Below are 19,378 nucleotides of genomic sequence, written 5' to 3' on the forward strand. Positions count from 1 at the left end.
TACTGTTTTTAAGCCCCAGCCCTGTGGAAGAGCAGTGTTCTTAACCTCAGAGCCATCTCTCCAATGCCCTCCATTTTATTTAATAACATATAAAGAATGGTTATAGTTTTAGTTTAATAATGTAAAGCATTTAAAAATAGCATAAAGATACTAAAAATTATAAACAGAAGTTATGAGGTTTTTAACATTTGCCAATTTAGTTCTCACAACCATTCTATGAAATACATATTATCAGTATCTCTAATTTATAGAGAAGGAAATAAGAGATGATACATAATTTTCCTAGCTCTACAAAATGAGTATTCCAAAATCTGTGCTCTTTATGTAATATTGCTTTTGCAAGCACGTAACATGAAAAAATTTAAACTATAGTCATTTTAAAGGAAAAAAGAAAACCAAGTATTCACCCAATTTGGAAAAATCTAATATGATAATACACTTGTTCTTTTTTTTTTTTTTTTTTTTTTTTTTTTGCATAAGCCAAGAGCAGTGATTAGAGAGAACACAGCACTACACATGCATTTCCCCATGCACTTTAACTAAGAAAGTTGTAAATGCAGTACTATTTGTCACACATCCTAAGCAGAAGATAACTGACAGTCTAGGAGGTTACTATCATCAGTATCTGTCCATTCCTTTTCTAGAATGTCCTGTCAACGCCCTTCTCCTCTATCAGAGTACATTTCCTTCTCTGTCTAGTGTTTAGAACCCAAATGAGGTATGATCTACTTAGCATTCCTAGCACTTCAAGGCAAAATTAACACTGTGGTTCCTATCTTTCCACCAGTATGCAGGTCATTCTCTTTGTTATCTGCTGTATATCTCTTCTAGAAGATACTGGGCTCATGGTGTCAGGGGCTGTATAAAAAGCAGATGGTCCCTAGGGGTCTAAGTTTCAGTCAGTAAAAGGATAGAAGGATAAAGCAGTAACTAGTAGTTTGGCTATAAAGAATGTCCTGCTGATATTCTATCTTTTTTTGTGTTGTTTTGTTTTTTCCAGATACAATTTCTCTGTGCAGACCAAGCTGACCCCAAATTCAAGAGATCCACCTGCCTCGGCCTGCTGTGTTCTGGGTTTAAAGGTGTGCACCACCACCGCTTGGCTAACAGTATCATTTTCAAAACAAAAATGTATCTCATGTGAATGACCCCAAATGGCCCTAGCAATATTAGAGCGATGCTCTAGTTCTTGGGAAGTAACTAGAGAGACACCCCTCCCCCGACCTGAGACAGCAACTCTCTACTATGTATCACCCAGACATATTATTTCATTGAGTTTGTATTTGTTTCTCCCAATTTCAAGAGGCCCAGAAAGACCATGGAAACATTTACACTCCTTTCCAAAATGTGCTTCAGTATTCTAGATATCTCTGGGAAAGAAAACAGGTGCATGAAATTAGAATGGCACAGTAATTTCTGACAAACTCAAAACCAGGTTAAAGTAAGAATTAAAACACTGAAACCAGTTAGTAAATGTTCAGCTATGTAACTGTCAGAAAAGATGACGTGTAATTTTTTAAAGTCCTTTAGAGTCCGTCTTTGCATAAATCCCTTTGGCAAACTCATTTAAAAGGTCCAATGTGAGGCTATAGAGGTGACATAGTGGGTGCTTACTGCACGAACTTCCTAGATCCTGGAAGTTTGGTTCCCAGCACCTGTAGGCTGGCTTACAACCACTTGTGACTCTACCTCCTAGGCATACAACACCATCTGGGTGGGGGGGGGGGGGAGCGTGGAAGAGGCACCTTTTAAAAAAGAAATTAAGAAAAAAAAGTCAATACATATCTTAAATGTAAATGGTGAAACTAAAAGGTTTAAAGCAAATTGAAGAATAGTACATTAAAGACTTTTAAAAGATAAAAAGTACCTGGATGCGGCAGCACATGCCTTCTTTAACTCCAGCACTCAGGAGGCAAAGGCAGGTAGGTCTCTAAATACCAAGACAGCCTGGTCTATAGAGTGAGGTCCAGGACAGCCAGGGCTACACAGAGAAACCCTGTCTCAAAGGTGGGGGGGGGGAGGAAAAATATCTCAAATGCAACAGGAACTATCTCCATATCTTCAAGAACACTCTTCTTTGATATGGGAGTCCTGGAATGCCATACACTGAAGAATAGTGGGTTTTATTTTTTATAATTTGATGCAGCAGAAATCACTGTTTCTGATTATCTGTTCAAAGTAATATAAAGCTTGACGTCTCTTATGAGACAAAGGCAAAGACCATTTAAAACAAATCTAAGCCAGTTTTTAAAACACTATATAGGAAGATACCTGATTCCATATCACAGCAATGGAAACTACAAGTGAATAGTTTTGATGAGGATGAAATAAAGTGATGTAAAATATAAACAGTTTTAATTTGAACCAAATTCTCACTGGTTCTCTCTCTCTCTCTCTCTCTGTCTCTCTCTCTCTCTCTCTCTCTCTCTCTCTCTCTCTCTGTCTCTCTCTCTCTCTCTCTCTCTCTCTCTCTCTCTCTCAAGAAATGCCATTTGGCTACTTAAAAAACAACAACAACAACAACAAACAAATCTGAGAATAATTAACCATCAGTATTTAAACCCAACAGGCAGGAGAGATGGCTCAGTGGTTAACAGTATTAGCTGCTTTTCCAGAAGATTCAGGTTTGATTCCCAGCACCCATATGGTGGCTTAAAACCATCTAACTCCAGTCCTAAGGGATCTGACACTCTCCTCTGACCTTCAAGGTCACCAGCTATACATGTAGGCAAACACCTATACACATAAAAATAATAAATTTTATATATCTATATTTATATTGGTTTTTTGAGAGATGGTTCCTCTGTGTAGCCTTGGCTGTCCTGAACTCACTCTGTAGACCAGGCTGGTCTCAAACTCAGAAATCTGCCTGCTTCTGTCTCCCTGAGTGCTGAGTTTAAAGGTGTGTGTCACCACACCCAGCTTAATAAATATATTTAAGAAAATATTTAGGGGCTGGAGAGATGGCTCAGTGGTTAAGAGCACTGCCTGCTCTTCCAAAGGACCCAGGTTCAATTCCCATCACCCAAATGGCAGCTCACAACTGTCTGTAACCCCAAGATCTGACATCAGCACACATAAATTAAATAAAGTATTTTTTAAAAAAGAAAATATTTAAACATAAAAACTATCCAGATTAAAGATTAACCTCAATTCAGCCAGCAGTTCTATAAACAGTGTTACTATTTGCTTAATATAAAGCCAATATTCAGGAAAACAACTTAATTTATTTTCCAGAATTTTCATAAGATATTCAATAAATAGCAAGGCATGGTGCTGTTCAACTTTAATCCCTACATTCGGGAGGCAGAGGCAGACAGATCTCTGAGTTTGAAGCCAGCCTGCTCTACATAGTTGAGTCCCAGATAAGAAAGGGCTACATACTGAGACTATGAGGAAAAGGGGGCGGGGGGAGAGAAGAATGTCAGTCAATAAGTAATAAAAATAATCACCCAAGCCAGGTGGTGGTGGCACATACCTTTAATCCCAGCACTTGGGAGGCAGAGACAAGCAGATCTCTGCCAGCCTGGATTACAGAGTGAGTTCCAGGACAGCCAGGATTACACAAAGAAACCCTGTTTTGAAAAAACAAAGACAAACAACAAAACAAAACAAAATAAAAAACATCCAAAACAAAATCTGATATAGCTGGCACTTTAGTTACTCTACATTCTTTTCAGATTTTTATTAATTATGTGTATGTATGTATTTTAGTTACTCTACATTCTTTTAAGTTTTTTATGTAAGTCTTTAAGTATGTATATATGTGTGGGTATGTGCATGTGACTTCAAGTGTCCATGAAGGCTTGCAGTGACAGATCCCTGCAGCAGAAGTTGGTAGTTACAGATCAAAGCTAAGTTCTCCGCAAGAATAATACACATTCTTGACTGCCTAGCCACCTCTCCAGTTCTACTCTCTGTACTCAAGTACATATAAAACTTTCGCTCTTTCAATATGGAAAATAAATCATGGACTATACTAGCACTTCTGTGGTAATTTAGTGGCCCATGATTCTCAGCTAGGGAGTTTCATTTTTCATCCTTTCCTCTGAAACATGTGGCTTTAGACCCATTTTCTACTATTACAGGCAAACAGGGAGGAAGTTACTTGTCTGCTTTAGCTCTGCAGTGGAGGCTCTACCCTCAGTAAGTTCTGTGAAAGGTAAAGAAGGAAGCAGACAACCAATGAGTGGTGGAACCACAAGTCTGGTGTTCAAGTTCTGGCTTTGAAACTCTGTCACTGTTCAGCTTCTCACTGGGATTAAACCTACAAACCCTACTACACAGCAGGCCCCAACATGTTTCCATCTTTCTTGCTCTTGTACCGTAATAACTAAAATATTACTATAAAATTGACAAATTGATGTTTTCAGAATGGTGATATCATTGAAAAACATGTCCGCAGATGTCCATTTGAGTCAGCAATATAAACTGCATTCTCACTACCTCTCTGCTGTATGCAAACTAACTTCACAGTTTAAGCGCTCCCAACTTGAAACCTTGGAAAGAATGTGAAAGACGCAAGGGCAGTGGTGCTTAGAACATGCGAACATGAGAGCAGGCCAAAGATGAGCAACCAAGCCAGCTTAAGAGAACTCCATGGAACATTCAACGCTGTCGGTGAGTTTGGGATTCAAACAAAAAAAAACCACCGACCGTTGACTGTACCCTGGGATTCTTACGGACAACAAATTTCCTGAAGTAAAGAAATAGGCAGTATTGTTACATCATATGACAGCTCAAGGGCCTGTTTTCAAGGGAATCAGCAACTTGTTTTAAAGCTTCAATGTATTTACATTGTTCATTGTTTCTCTTTTCTTGTGATATTTTGATAAATGTTTCATTTGAAGAATTTATGGGGAGTGCCAGCACAATATCAGATATACTCAAATGTGTTCTAGAAATGTGCCATTCTAGTCAGAAACAGGGTATATTAAAGGGTTTTATGTAGTATAGGAATGAAACCTAGCTAAATATTTTATTCTCATTTCTTCCACATCCTTTCAAAATTTGTCTTTAGGGTAAAGAGGAGGATTCAATCAGCAAAAAGAGCACAAAACTCTTAATGTCTATACAACTCATCATACTGTATCTTCAGTTCAGCACCAGCTACTTGCTGCTGATTTCCATCTCCATGTGCTTATTTAAATATCACTAACTTCTTGTATTGTCCTTGGTTAGTGCAATAGTTTGAACAGAGCCCCTGGGCCCCGATCCACCCGTCATGATGTTCTTCTTGTAGGTTTCTAGGACGCTCTGGGTCCTTCTATTCCCCCATCTCCTATATTTCTCTTACCTAGAGTCCCAGAAGGAGGCCCTCACCATCTATCCCACTCTCCTGGTAAGTGAAGATTTTCATGGACAGAATATTCTCCACAGTTAGGTGGGAAGTGAGGACTGACTCTGACATGAACTCTGGTGCTCCATATTTGACCACCTCCCCTTGGTGGGGAGGCCTGGTGGCACTCAAAGAAAGAATAAGCAGGCTACCAAGATGAGACTTGATAGCCCATGACCATATAGTGGGGGAGGAGGCACCCCTCGGTCTTAGACCTAGGGGAGGGGAATAAGGTGAAAGTGGAAGGGAGGGAGGAATGGGAGGATAAAAGTGATGGGATAACAATTGAGTTGTAATCTGAATAAATTAATCAAATAATAAATAATTAAAAATAATTAAATAAAAATTAAATATGGCTAATTTCAAACAGACACTGAATTTTGGGTCATCTCTAGCTGTGTGACCCTATGTATCTCAGAGTGTTTTCTCAGATGCAGAACAGGAGATGAGAGAGCCTATGCCTTATAGAGTTTTGAATTAATGAGAAGATATGTGAGGGTACTTTGAACGATTTCTAGCTCATACCAAATGCTTACTACAAAACCTATTTCTTAACTGCAAACATAATCTACACAGCTTTACCTTTAAAGAGGCACATTTCTCAGTTTGAAACAATAGATGAACCAATGTCTCTGAGCTGTGCTTTGAGGAATCTCTGTCTTGAACAAGTTGTTGCTGTATAGTCAAGGTTATCTATAATCAAGCATACAGATTGCTGGTTGCTAACATACAGCAGACCTCAAAGAGCCTCTGTGGGAAGAAGACCCAGAAAACGGGGAAGACCAAGACAATTCACCAAATGGAAACATTGATGGCTGCACTCAACATTCATTGCTGTCGGTGGGTTTGAATATCAACCAACTCACTGATCAATGAATGCAAACTGCGGACCAACAAACCAAGGAAGCAAGAGCACTCCCAGAGAGTCACCAGAGTGCTTAAGCACTGCTCCAGGTGGGACTCCAGTCGTCTATCCAAAGCCTGTTTAGTTTCTTTGCTTCTAATATGGAGGAAACTCTGTCATTCCTAGTATTTTTTATTATCTTCTCAAATATACCATTTTTAGTAAACTATTATCACAGGCAAAATGAGTAATATGCCTTGACATCATGTTTAAAAATAATGCTTTCATAATTTTTAAATAAAAAAGAAACATATGCTTATTGTTTTAAAACTCAAGTATATGAAATAAAATTTAAAATCTATCTCCAGCTGGGAATGGTGGCACACGCCTTTAAGCCCAGTACTCAGCAGGCAGAGCCAGGAGGATCTCTGTGAATTCAAGGGCAACCTAATCTACAAAAAGAGTCCAGGACAGTCAAGGCTACACAGAGAAACCCTGTCTCAAAGACAAACAAACAAAAATTTAAAAAAAGAAAGAAAACTACATAAGAACATCCATTTGATAGTATTACTTAGACAGCAAAGACCATAAAGCAAAATTTTACACACTTGAAAACTTACCTGCATGTGCAAAATCTGAGACAGAACTATAATTTGGGGGAGTTCAATGGTAACAACATGAGCTCATTGCTCTTCAGTTTACCTTTTCATTCAGCTATATACAATAGGATAGGCTTGATGAACAACACTGTGACTATTGCTGTTGTTTTGAGACATATGTATCCTATGCTAGGTAGCTAAAAGTAGCCTTGAGCTTCTGATGCTCCTACCTTCCCCTCAGTGCTAGGATTACAGGTGTGTACCACCACGCCTGAAATTGAACCCACAGCTTTGTATATGATAGGCAAGCACTCATTTGTATGTTTATGCGCATGTACATATTCTGGTGCGTGTGTAAGCCAGAGTTAGGTGTCAGGTGTCTTCCTTAATCTCTCTCCACTTTATTGCCAAACCTGTATACCTATTCTGCAAAACCAATAGGCAACCGAGTTTGGAAACAAACTACTCTAAACCTTATAACATACATATTTTCCAAGTACTTGCCACTATGACCCATGGGCCAGTCCTTGTCAAGTCCTATTCCCCTTCTCCTCCAACCATCCAACTCTTCTCCACTCCAGGAAGTCTCGCCTTCCACTGCCTGTCCTTCTGCCCTGCCGATTGGCTAAACAGTGCTTTATTGATAGTTGATACATTCACTCAACATTCCTCCACACTGAATCATCCCCACTTTCTCAGTTATAAAATTATTGGTCCACATTGCCATGCCCACCCAGCTTTTACAAGGGTACTGGGACTCAAACTCAAGTCTTGAGGCTTGCATGGAAGCACTCAACAAATACGCCATCTCGCTAGGCCCGCCAATTCTTTCTCACTCTTTTGAGTGACTGTATGTCTTGGTATGAATACTTTGGTTTTTATTGTTCAAATACATTTTTTTAAAAATCTCTCTTGCCAAGGCTATGAGGGCCGTCTATTCTTTCCTTTGCAAAACACGCTCCTAAAACAAGAAAAACAACTAAGCAAGATGGGAAATACCCATTTTATGCTAACAAAAATTAAAATATAATATAAACTCTCCAAATTCTATAATGTAACATGAGCCAACAAACATTTCCTGCTAATGAGATAAAAATAAGCCTTAGTTGTAAATTAATTATCACACAACTTAAGTCTAAGAAAGAAACAGTAGAAGCATCATGTCATTTTAGCTTTCCAAACTTTCTTCTCATGGACAGGATAGAAAGGAGAGAATATAGTTGAACTGAAACACAAAATGACAAAAGACTTTAATTACAAGAAGCAGGGAAAGGATGTAGTTCAAAATAGTGTTTCCCAAACCTGGCTGTATACTTATAACCATCTAGTGTTACTGTTAAAAATGCACATTCCCCAGTGTTACTGTAGAGCAGAGATAAGGCCTTAACAATGTGTACTTTAATAAGCCCATTGGGTGATTTTTCAAACACTGAAGTGTTGCTGAGAGCAAAGCAAACATACTAGTGTAATCGTGGCTACCTATCTATCCCCTGTGGCTACATTTCATGCTGTCCATTTTCCAACTATTGCCTGATATGCCCTGCACCACTCTTCAAGGTGCAAAACACTGGTGTTGCTGTTGAGTAGTTTACTCCAAAACTCATCAGACTATCTGGAGTTTTATAAAAGTAGGTAACTTGTGTTTGTCTTCACAAAACATGAAGGCACTAATGAATGAAGAAGGTTAAAGTTCAGGTGACTGTGCCACCTGATAGGTGCTTGCTACCAAGCCTGATGGCCTATGTCAATTCCCAGAACCCAAATAACTAAGGGAACCAACTACTGCAAGCTGTTCTCTGATCTCCACACATGTGCTGTAGTAATTATGGATTATTTTAATTTATATTACATACATATATAAAATTATGAGCAATATACATATGATTCCACTTAAATAAAATACCTAGACACCTGAGAAATTGTTTCTTACGGTTTTTCAAGACAGAGTCTCTGTAGCCCTGGCTGTCCTGGCATTCTATCTAGACCAGGCTGGCCTTGAACTCAGAGATTCACCTGTATCTGCTTCTGGAGTACTGGAATTAAAAGCATGTACCAGCACCACCTGGTGAATCCTTAGAAACTAATGAAATTTGTTGTTGTTGTTGTTGTTTTTAAGAAATCTAAGAGCTTTCTTTTTGAGATATTGATAGATGGTATATAATTCCTTAAGTCTAGAATATCAGTAGGCTTAATTATATCAATAAAAAATTATATTTCAGGGCCGGAGGGATGGCTCAGAGGTTAAGAGCACTGACTGCTCTTCCAGAGGCCCTGAGTTCAATTCCCAGCACCCACATGATGGCTCTCAACCATCTATAATGTGATCTAATGCCCTCTTCTGTCATGGAGGCAGAGCACTGTATACACAATAAATAAATACATCTTTAAAAGAAAAAAAAAGAATTATATTTCAACAGCCAAAATCTTATGTGGCTTCTCCTGAAAAAAATTAAATCCTAGTTACAGCAGAGAAGATAATTATATGAGTTTAAGGGTATATTCTAAAATGGGACTCAAATAAATACTCATAACACAGAAAATCAGAACACAAGGAATTAAAAACACATCCTTTACCTGTCATTATCACTGTGAGTGAAGCCATGTGAGGAGCTCTGTAAACAGTACCTAGTCCTGACCAAAGTATCCTGGACTCCATGGAGCCTCCAGAGAGAACAGTGGTTCAACCTTCCTAACGCTGCAACCCTTTAATTTCTCATGTTGTGGTGACCCCAACCATAAAATTATTGTTCTTTATTTATTTTTCACGACAGGGATGTCCTGAACCCACAGTGATCCACCTGCCTCTGCCTCCCAAGTGCTGGGATTAAAAGAGTATGCTACCACCACATAGCTCATAAAATTATTTTTGTTGCTATTTCATAATTAAAATTTTGCTGTTATGATTGTAATGTAAACATGTGTGCTTTCTGATGATCTTGGGTGACCCCTGTGAAAGGGTCCCCTGACTCCCCCAAAGGAGTTACAACCCACAGGTTGAGAACCATTGCTCTAGATGGATTCTCCATTTGCAGCAGCACAGACACAATTCCACCACTCACCAACCAGTAGCACATGTATACAAAATGTCTGCAAAGAGGTAAGCTATAGCCTAGGGCTTGAAGGCATTTTTTTTCCTTTATTAACCTGATTGACCTGAATGGGATGTGTCATTAACTCTGGGTCCTTCACAACCACACGCCAAATAAATGATCCTAAAATGTTTCTAGTAGATTCTGTGCAGGGGGAGGGCACAGATAAAGCATTCAAAGTACAAGCTTCCAGTGTAAAATCTAGTAAGAGATCTCACATATCTTAAAATCATTTAACCAAAGTTTCTTCCTTTAGATCCTTCCAACAAATCACAAGTATTTTTAAAAGCATGGTTTAGGTATAATTTATACACTGTGCAATTCATCCATTGTATACTTACAAAACTTTCATTTGATTATGTAACTACTGCAAAAATTTAAGAACAAACATTTTACGATCCTCCAAAAAGCCATCTAAACTTATTCCTGATCAATCCCCAATCTAACTCCAGGCCACGGATAAGCACTATTCCCTATCTCTGTAAATGTACATCCTCTAGGTAGTAACAGACATTGTTTGACCAGATTATCTAAGTATTTTAAGCATGGCTCCTGTACACTGTGTCAAGGTTACAACACAGTGCACCCATCACCACTGTTCACATCCAGGCTTTATAGAAACTTGTTAGACAATAGCCACCTATTCCCAATATCCCTAGGAAACTATATTTTACTTTGTCTCTGAATTTTGCCTATTCTGGTTATTTTCAATGCATGGAATCAGACAGTATTTTTTAAACGGGTGGAGGGGGGGCTAATTTAAAAACTGAGTTGTCATTTCACTTTAAGAATTATTTTTAGGTCAGGGACAGCAGTGCATACCTTGTAATCTCTAAAACTTGGGAGGTGGAGGCAGAAAGAACAGAGTCATCCTCTTCTACACAGTTTATCTAAGGTTAGCCAGGCTACTTGTGTTAAAAGGCCAAAATTTTATGTATTTTGGACACATACAAGTTAAAATTAACTTGTAAATATTTTCCCTTAGTCTGTACCCATCTTTCCCTTTTCTTAACATCTTTTGAAGTGCTGAACTCTATATTTTAATACTAACATTTTCTTCATGTTTGACTTGAGCCACTGGCCCAAGGCCACAAAGCTACTCGATGTGGTTTGTGGTTTTAGCTCCACTCTAAGTGCATGATACCCTGTGAGTTACTTTGGGGCCTGATACAGAGTCTGGTTTTAATATGCATTGTTTTCTGTCTGCAGGCTAGCTAGCTTTTTTTTTTTTTAATGTACTGTTTCTATACTGCAGTTTTTTTGGCACAAACATAACCAATTTCCCAAGTATCACGTGTTATAGAAACCATGCTCGCAAATAAAATAAAATAAAATAAAATAAAATAAAATAAAATAAAATAAAATAAAATAAAGAAAGCATGCTCTTTCACCACCTTTGCCAAGGCTCCGTTGTCATATACAGCAGGATCTATTGCTGAGCACAGTCCAGTTCCAGTTCCCATCATGACCAGTATCATACTGTGATGTGACTTGACAATAATAGTTAAAAGTGGACAATTAAATCCTCAAACTTTGCTCATTTTCAAAACTGCATTAGCTATCTTAGGCACTTTGCACTGCTATCAGTGTTGGGAGCAAGATGACAAGTGCTTCAAGAAAATTAGCTGAGATTTTTTTTTCATAGACTTCACTGAATGAATAAAACAATCTGCAAAGAATATCTTTTTTTAAAAGATTTATTTATTTATTTATTACATACACAGTGTTCTGCCTGAATGTGTACCTGCCCGCCAGAAGAGAGCACCAGATCTCATTGTAGATGGTTGTGAGCCATCATGTGGTTGCTGGGAATTGAACTCAGGACCTTTGGAAAAACAGACAGTGCTCTTAACCTCTGAGCCAGCTTTCTAGTCCCCTGCAAAGAATATCTTTAAAACATTTAAACCACAAACATGAAATGTTCCTTCATCTACTGACATCTTTTGCATTTTTCTCTTGGCAATACTTACAGCTTCTAGAATATAAATCTTGTACCTGTTAGATTTATTCATTTACTGCAATTATGAATGCAATTAACTTATTCGTTTTTATTATTTTATTATTACTGTTAATATATAAAAGCCATTAATTTTGTAGGGTAATCTTACGACACTGCCAATTCAGTTCAATCTGTTTTGTGGAAACTTTAGGATAAAATATAAGATTACATTATTTATGAATAAAGAGTTCTTTCTACTCAATTTGGATGTTCTTTTCCTTTTACTGAATTGGCCAGAACCAGTGCTGGAAGAACTGGTGAAACTAACCAGCCTCTAAAAACTTTTGTAAAGCTTTATTCTTTAAAAATAAACTCTTGGCCTATGGATAGATTTTCTACTTTTGTTCATCAAATTTTATTAAAACAAAACCATACCCATTTATTTACATGACTATTTTAGGTAGTAAAGCAGTAGAGATAGCCAGGCGTGGTGGCACATACCTTTAATCCCAGCACCCACGCAGGCATGTCTCTGTGAGTCTGGGGCCAGCCTGAACTACACTATGAGCTTCAGCCCAGGCTACACAGTGAGAGCCTGTCTTTAAAAGAAGGGGTGGGAGGAGGAGAGGGCTAACAGCTAAGTACTTCCAACAGAACTAAATGGCTCAAAAGCCCCCACTTTTTTCCTTTTTTAAGCAAATATTTGTGGCACCAGTGAGTTGCTCGATGAGTGACAACAGTTTCCACCAAGCCAGACATTCTGAGTTCAGTTCCCCGGCAACCACAAGGTAGGAGAGCTTAGTCTACTAGGTTGTCCTCGGATCTTCAGACAGCTGTCGTAGCACACATTCTTCCCTCCTCCCCACAAACATATGTGTGAAGAAAAGTTAAAAAGGAAAACACCTAAGGTTACTTGGTAAATTAAATCTTGTGTTATTTGCATTCCTGAAATAAATCCCAAGAAGTCAAAGTATATGTCATAGATATTCATTTGTGACTACTGGTCAAACTAATTGCTCACATTTGTTAAGTTTTCTTGTGCCAATGTTAAGAAAAAAAGGTCAAGGGTTTCTTGTATCTGTTTGACTCTGGTAGAGACAATGTTGTGTTCGTATAATGAATTAAAAAGCATCCTCTTTTCTACTTTCTAAATGAATGTGAAAGATAATATTGCTACCTCTAAAAACACCTGACCATCAGTGCAGCCGCCTATCTCCATCTCAGCTTCATTTTGTATGAAATATATTTTAATTAACGCTTCTCATTAGAGATATATCTGTGTATTTTCTTTCTCAGTTTTGATAATTTTATCTTTCTAGGAGCTTCTCTGTCTCAGCTAAGTTGTCTAAGTTGTTTAGAATAAAGTTTATCAGGACAGTTACTTATTCCTCTTGTTTTCCTTGGTCAAACTAGGTATGGGTTTGTTTCATTTATTCAGACTATGTAGGTTGGTTTCATTATTTTGTCTTCTTTTGTAGTGCTTGCTGTTACAGAAAATTAGAAAAGTCATGCAAGCTATAAATTTCCTCCAAGTGGGCCACTACAACTAAGTTCACTAAAAAATAAGCCAGGAAGTTGATGTCTAAAAGACAAGAAAAACAACAACAAAAACATTGTGTATTTTTAGTTAGTACTCATATATTCTCTTACAACAAGCTAGAGATGTAAGCTCTCAAATTTTGAAAGCCAGCTGCATTACTTTTCAGAAAACACTGTTTTCCAGGTTCAAGCCACACTGTGTTGTTTCTCTTCATTCTTCAGTTAGAGCCTCCTGCCACCTAGTGGACTACATAGGAATAATAAGCCAAGGCATCACCTCCTCCTCCATTCTGGTCTTCAGAATCAGTACCTATCAGCTAGGTAATTTGTAACCGCACAAAATACTGATTTGTACAGAGAGAAAGGGGCTGGGGGCTCAGATGGAGTAACAGAGAAAAAAACGAATACTCATAAGCGAGGTATTGGCTCTTTGTTCCCTAGCTACAGTAAAGTAATAATAAGCTAACTCAATCCTCCTTACTCTGTTGCTAGGGTAACAAAAAGTAGAACTAACACAAAAAGTTGTTAGAAAGGACAACTAGAGGGTCATTTCTAACCATATGATTCCTAAGCCTTTGGAACTGGCTTCCCAGAGGAGCATGCAATAATCTGAAGAAGCTAACTAGACCATGATTCTGGCAGGAGCTCAAAAGACAGGGATGTTAGTAGAAACACAGAAAGTCAAGTCTCCCAGGCAGGAGGGCTCAGATGAACTGAAATGTGAATCATAAAGATTGCTCTGAAGGTCTCCAGCAGGACTGCAACTCTGTTGGGAAGCAGACTACAAGGCCACTCACCTTACATTCCACAAAGAGTTTGTTTACATACTCGTATCCTGTGACTTTGTGCAACTCCAAGTTTAAAGAGAGTAGACAAATTTAGGTTGTATGGTTATGGCTGATAGTTTTTAGACAGGTTAACTGATAATTTCTCCAATGAAGAAATGGCCAATAAGCACAGGAAAAGATGTTAATATCACTAAAGATTAGGGAAAATAGAAATAAAAATAGAAAATACAGGGGTAATAAGGATATAGAAAAATTGGAATTCTTCCACGTTAGTAAAAATATAAAATGGTCATTCTGGTACTGAAAACAATACAGCATACATACATAACAATAAAGCAAAAGAGGCCATGAATTTGAAACAAAGAGGTAGTAGATGAGAGGACTTAGTGGGGGGGGGGATATAATATAAAAAATAAAAATTTATATAAAATAAGAAAACAGCAGTTACTTGAAAATAAAAAAACATAATTACCACATGGTTCAGCAATTGCACTTCCGAGTACAGACCCAGAAAGAATTTAAACTAGAAACTCAGAGATACACTTTTGTATACCCATGTTCCCACCAAGATTATTCACAATAGCTCAAAGTTACCAAGTGTCTACTAACTGGTGAATAAATAAATAAAATATGGAATATACATATAATATTATCCAGCCTAAAGAGTAAGTGAATTCTAATACATCATACAACAATGAGAGTATTATTTGCTAAGTCATAAAAGAACAAATATGCTTCCACTGATAGGGTTATCTATATGGGGTAAAGTTCATAGATACAGAAAGAACTTATTTAAAAACTATAGTAATCAAACACATTGTGGTACTCAGATACGGCATATAGACCAAAAGAGTAAGATGCCCTGGAAAGTGTCCTCACATATATAGCCATTCTGTTCCCTTTGTATATTGACAGGTCCTAGAAGATACAGGAAGTTACTATTAATATATTCTGAATTAGGCTGGGCGTGATGGTGCATGCCTATAATCCCAGCATTCAGGGAGGCAAAGGCAGGTGGATCACTGTGAGTTTGAGGCCAGCCTGGTCTACAAAGTAAGCCCAGGACAGCAAAACCTACACAGAGAAACTCTGTCTCAAAAAACCTGATGATGATGATGATGATGATGATGATGGTGATAATAATAAATTCTGAATTTCAGTGCTAAATATAAATGAGTTCAATAGATGAACACTGGTAACACTATACACTGATGTGATTGCAGTCAATACTACTGACTTGAATGCTTGAAAGTACTAGAACTAAATGGCACCTGTTTTCTATAACAAATTTAAAAACTAAAATGAGAGCTAGGCCCTGCAAAGATGGCTCAGTGAGTAAAAGCAATTGTCTCATAATTTGAGGACCTGCATTCAAATATTCTCTGTAGCACATTCCTGATTGCCACTACAGGGAAATGGGAGGCCAAAGGGGACAGTTTCCAAAAGCACGCAGGCTACCTAGTCTGACATATGTACTGGCAAAATAACGAGCCCCTGTTTCAAACAAGGCTGACAATGAGAATGAAGACTGACATTAGAAGTTGGCTGCTGAACTCCACATGTACACAGTGGCACGTGTACATGCACGTGTGTATACACACACTCACGCGCGCTCGCACACACGGGAGAGCCAGTCATGGTAGTCCATGCCAGTAATCCCAGAGCTAAAGAAGCAGAAGCAGTACGATCATGAGCTCAAGGCCAGGCTGGGCTGAACTTAAGTGCATGTTCATGCACACACAATCGAAAAAAGTATTTAAGATGATAACCCAAAAAAAAAAAATCTATAGAATTAACATCATATTTGATAATGGAAATTTGATTCTTTCCACCTAAGATTAAGAACAAGACAAGAGTATGATTGTCTTTTCTATCTACCATTATACTGGAAATCTTAGCAAGTCTGGTAAGAAAAACAAACACCATAAACATCAAAAAGGAAAACAAAGCTGTCTTTATTCACAGTTGTGCACACAAAAGTCCCAACAGATTTTTTTTTAAGTGACTAGCAGAACTATTAAACAAATCCAATACAAACTCAATTGAATTTCTATACAACAATCAGACAACAAACAATACGGCAAATAAACCTTAAAATCAGTCTGGTTCATAATAGCATTAAAAAGCAAAAGAGGAATAATTTTTAACAGCAATGTATCAACGTTAATACTTTTAAAACGTTAATAAGAAAAAATAAATATAGTGCGTTAAGTGGAAAGACAAACTAAATGGAAGGATTAGAAGACTGCTTTTGTTAGGGTAACAATTTGAGCCAGGGACAGAACTCAGTGAGAGAACACTGTGCCCTACAGGTCCAAGAGCCTGAGTTTACACAGCACTGCAAAGAAGACAATTCTTCTGATAGGATCCGTGCAATTCAATAAAAATCTCAGTAATATTTGTGTTTTTCTTTAAATAAGTTGGTTCTAAACTTTACATGAACTTTTTTTTTTTTGAGGGAGGGAGAGAGAGAGAGAAATCCAAAATAACTTTGAAAAAGAAGAATGGAGGTGCCCCCTAGTTCTAAGACACTGGCACATCAGGCAGTGATGGCGCACGCCTTTAATACCAGCACTCAGGTAGGCAAAGGCAGGCGGACCTCTGAGTTTGAGGCCAGTCTGGACTACAAAGCGAGTCCAGGACAGCCAAGGCGTAACAGAGAAACTTTGTCTGGAAAACCAAAACAAACAAACAAGACACTGTGGGTTTTGTGAAAAGATTCAAAAAGATGAATGGAAGAAGGTACAAAACCCCACAGATTCACACTTTCCTTTGTTAAGAAAAACCTCAAAATATTCATTGAGACTTCAATAAGTAACACTAGAAGAAACAATTTCCATATGAAAAAAATACTTTGAATCCTACTTTTAAAAACATGACAAAATTATGGACATGAATGTAATCCTAAAATCATAGTTTCTAAAAGAAAGTGGAATTGGTTAGATTTCCTAGTGAAGATGTAAGAATCAATAACAAAGATTCAAAAAAAAAAAAAAAGACCTCATAACAAATTACAAGTTGTAGACATCATAAGCATTCATCATAAAACATGTTAAAAATGAAAACAAAAACCAAAGACTAGGAGAGAATATTCATACCACATATATCATATGATAAGCCCAGAATATAAAAATGTCAATACAAAAAGTAGACAATGAACTTAATGTTCTGGTCAAAACATGAACCATTTAAAAAGATGATATACAGCCAGTAAGTGTATTATATAGTTACCAACATAACTGGCCTCTGGAGAAATGCAGATTAACAACATCCCACTCTGCTCACTAGAGTTATAAAAAGGAAAGCTGACAATATCAATTACTTACAAACATCTGAAACTGAATTCACATGGTACTAGAACTATAAAATGTAAAAATCTCTTAGAAAACTGGCGATTCTATAAAAAGTTTAATGAATATTTACCTTTATATAAACCACCAATTCCTAATATGCCTTACAGATCAATAAATGTGAATATATTCAAATTTTTATATAAGAAATCTTATAGTTGGTTTATCTGTAATAAGGTAAAAACAGCCCAGGTGCTAACAGATATATTATATTATCTGAGATACTGTCAGAGGACTACTACTCAGCAATAAAAAGAAATGAACTACTGGACCAGTCAGATGGCTCAGTAGATAAAGGCCCTTGATACCAAGCCTAACAACCTGAGTGCAGATCCTGGGATGCACATGGTGGAAGGAGAGAGGCTACTCCCACAGTCATCCTCTGACCTCCATATGTGCACCCTGGCACATGCACTCCCTCACACTAAACATATTTATATTTATATATACAGTAAAAAAAGGGAGGGGGAAAGAAATGAACCATTAACACTGACATCATGGATTATATCAAATGTTGGCTAAAAAGGCACAAAAAAGCAAATGTTGTATTAAGCTATTCATGTAAGATTTTAAAACAAGGAATAAGAGGTTACTCGGTTTTAGGGATTGAGTAGTGGACCAAAAGGGGAAAAAAGTATAAGAGAATTTTAAAGATGGATTACAATGGTTAACACACTTGTGAAAACTGCTTTAACTTACATTTCAGATAGGAGCATTTCCTTGTATGAAATGTTCATATTTCAATTTTAAAAACATAAAAAGCAGGGACTTTGGGGTCACATAGAGCAGCTCCACCACTTACCAGGTGTGTGGCCTTGGCCAAGTGTTACACTGTCAGTCTCTCCATCTGCAAAGGAGAAAGAACTAGAGCTCAGATTAACTTCACAGAGCTGCTGGGAAAGTAAACAAGGTAATACTTAATTTGAGCTAGTACAATAATGTTTGTTAAATATTAACAAACAAGTTAAAAATCTTACTCTCATTATTTTAGCCACGGAGAAAGATGCAGGAATAACTAGTGGGTAAACACTGGGTAACTCACGTATGCTGCATTACTTGTTTTATTACAATGACTCTGAGCAGGGATCATTCCAGTTTTATAGATGAAGACCTCAGGGTTCACAGGCGTCCACAGATGTCAGCATGCAAGCTTTCACTTGTGCATTCTTTTTTTCTAACACTGTCTCATGTAATCAGGCTGGCCTGTATTATTGTGCAACCCAAGATGATCTTGAACTACTGATTCTCATGACTCTGCCTTCCATGTATTTTGTGCTATGTCAAGAATTCCATATAGGGTCACTTCCAGCAGTTAACCCTGTAACTGCCAGTACAACTCAGCTTATATTAAAAACCGCTGGATGTTCCATTTATTCTTTTCTTTCTTCTTTCTTTGAGACCTTACTATATGGCCCTAGCTGGGCTTGAAATCACAGAGATCATTACCCCTCTGCTCAAATTAAAGACGTGCAGTGCCACCAAGGCAACCTCTATTGACTGTTGCCAGTACTGGGCTCAAGCCTCCTGACACAAAAAAGGAAACCAATTCTGAAGGTTTGATCAATGAATGAAGTGGGCTGCAAGTAAACACTTCAAAACATTCTAAGCTTTACCTTTGTGTGTGCTTGTACATGCACATTCATGTATGTATGCTCATGTTTTAGGGTGTACATGTGTAAGTCAAATGACAACCTGTGCGAATTGATTCTCTCCTTCCACCATTTGGGTTACAGGCACTGAATAGAGATGGCCAGCCTTGGCAGCAAGTCATTTATCTGGCTCAGCCATCTCACTGATCTACTCTAAGCTTCTTTTTTTTTTTTGTCACCCCCACCCCTACAGGGTTTCTCTGTGTAGCCTTGGCTGTCTTGGAATTCACAGAGATCCACCTG

General features: G+C 37.7%; 1 protein-coding gene across 3 annotated transcripts in view; it reads right to left on the reverse strand.

The window, feature by feature from the left end:
- Positions 1-19,378, reverse strand: part of NR6A1 (nuclear receptor subfamily 6 group A member 1) — a 173,256-nt gene that overhangs the window by 107,479 nt on the left and 46,399 nt on the right. For all 3 annotated transcript variants that reach the window (XM_084797959.1, XM_084797961.1, XM_084797960.1), the window contains exon 3: positions 18,289-18,333. In XM_084797959.1, the coding sequence (XP_084654085.1) occupies positions 18,289-18,333 (45 nt within the window). The remainder of the gene's footprint in view (positions 1-18,288; positions 18,334-19,378) is intronic.

This window comes from Acomys minous (genome assembly GCF_964271855.1).
Source record: "Acomys minous genome assembly, chromosome: 10".
Taxonomy (NCBI): Eukaryota; Metazoa; Chordata; class Mammalia; order Rodentia; family Muridae; genus Acomys; species Acomys minous.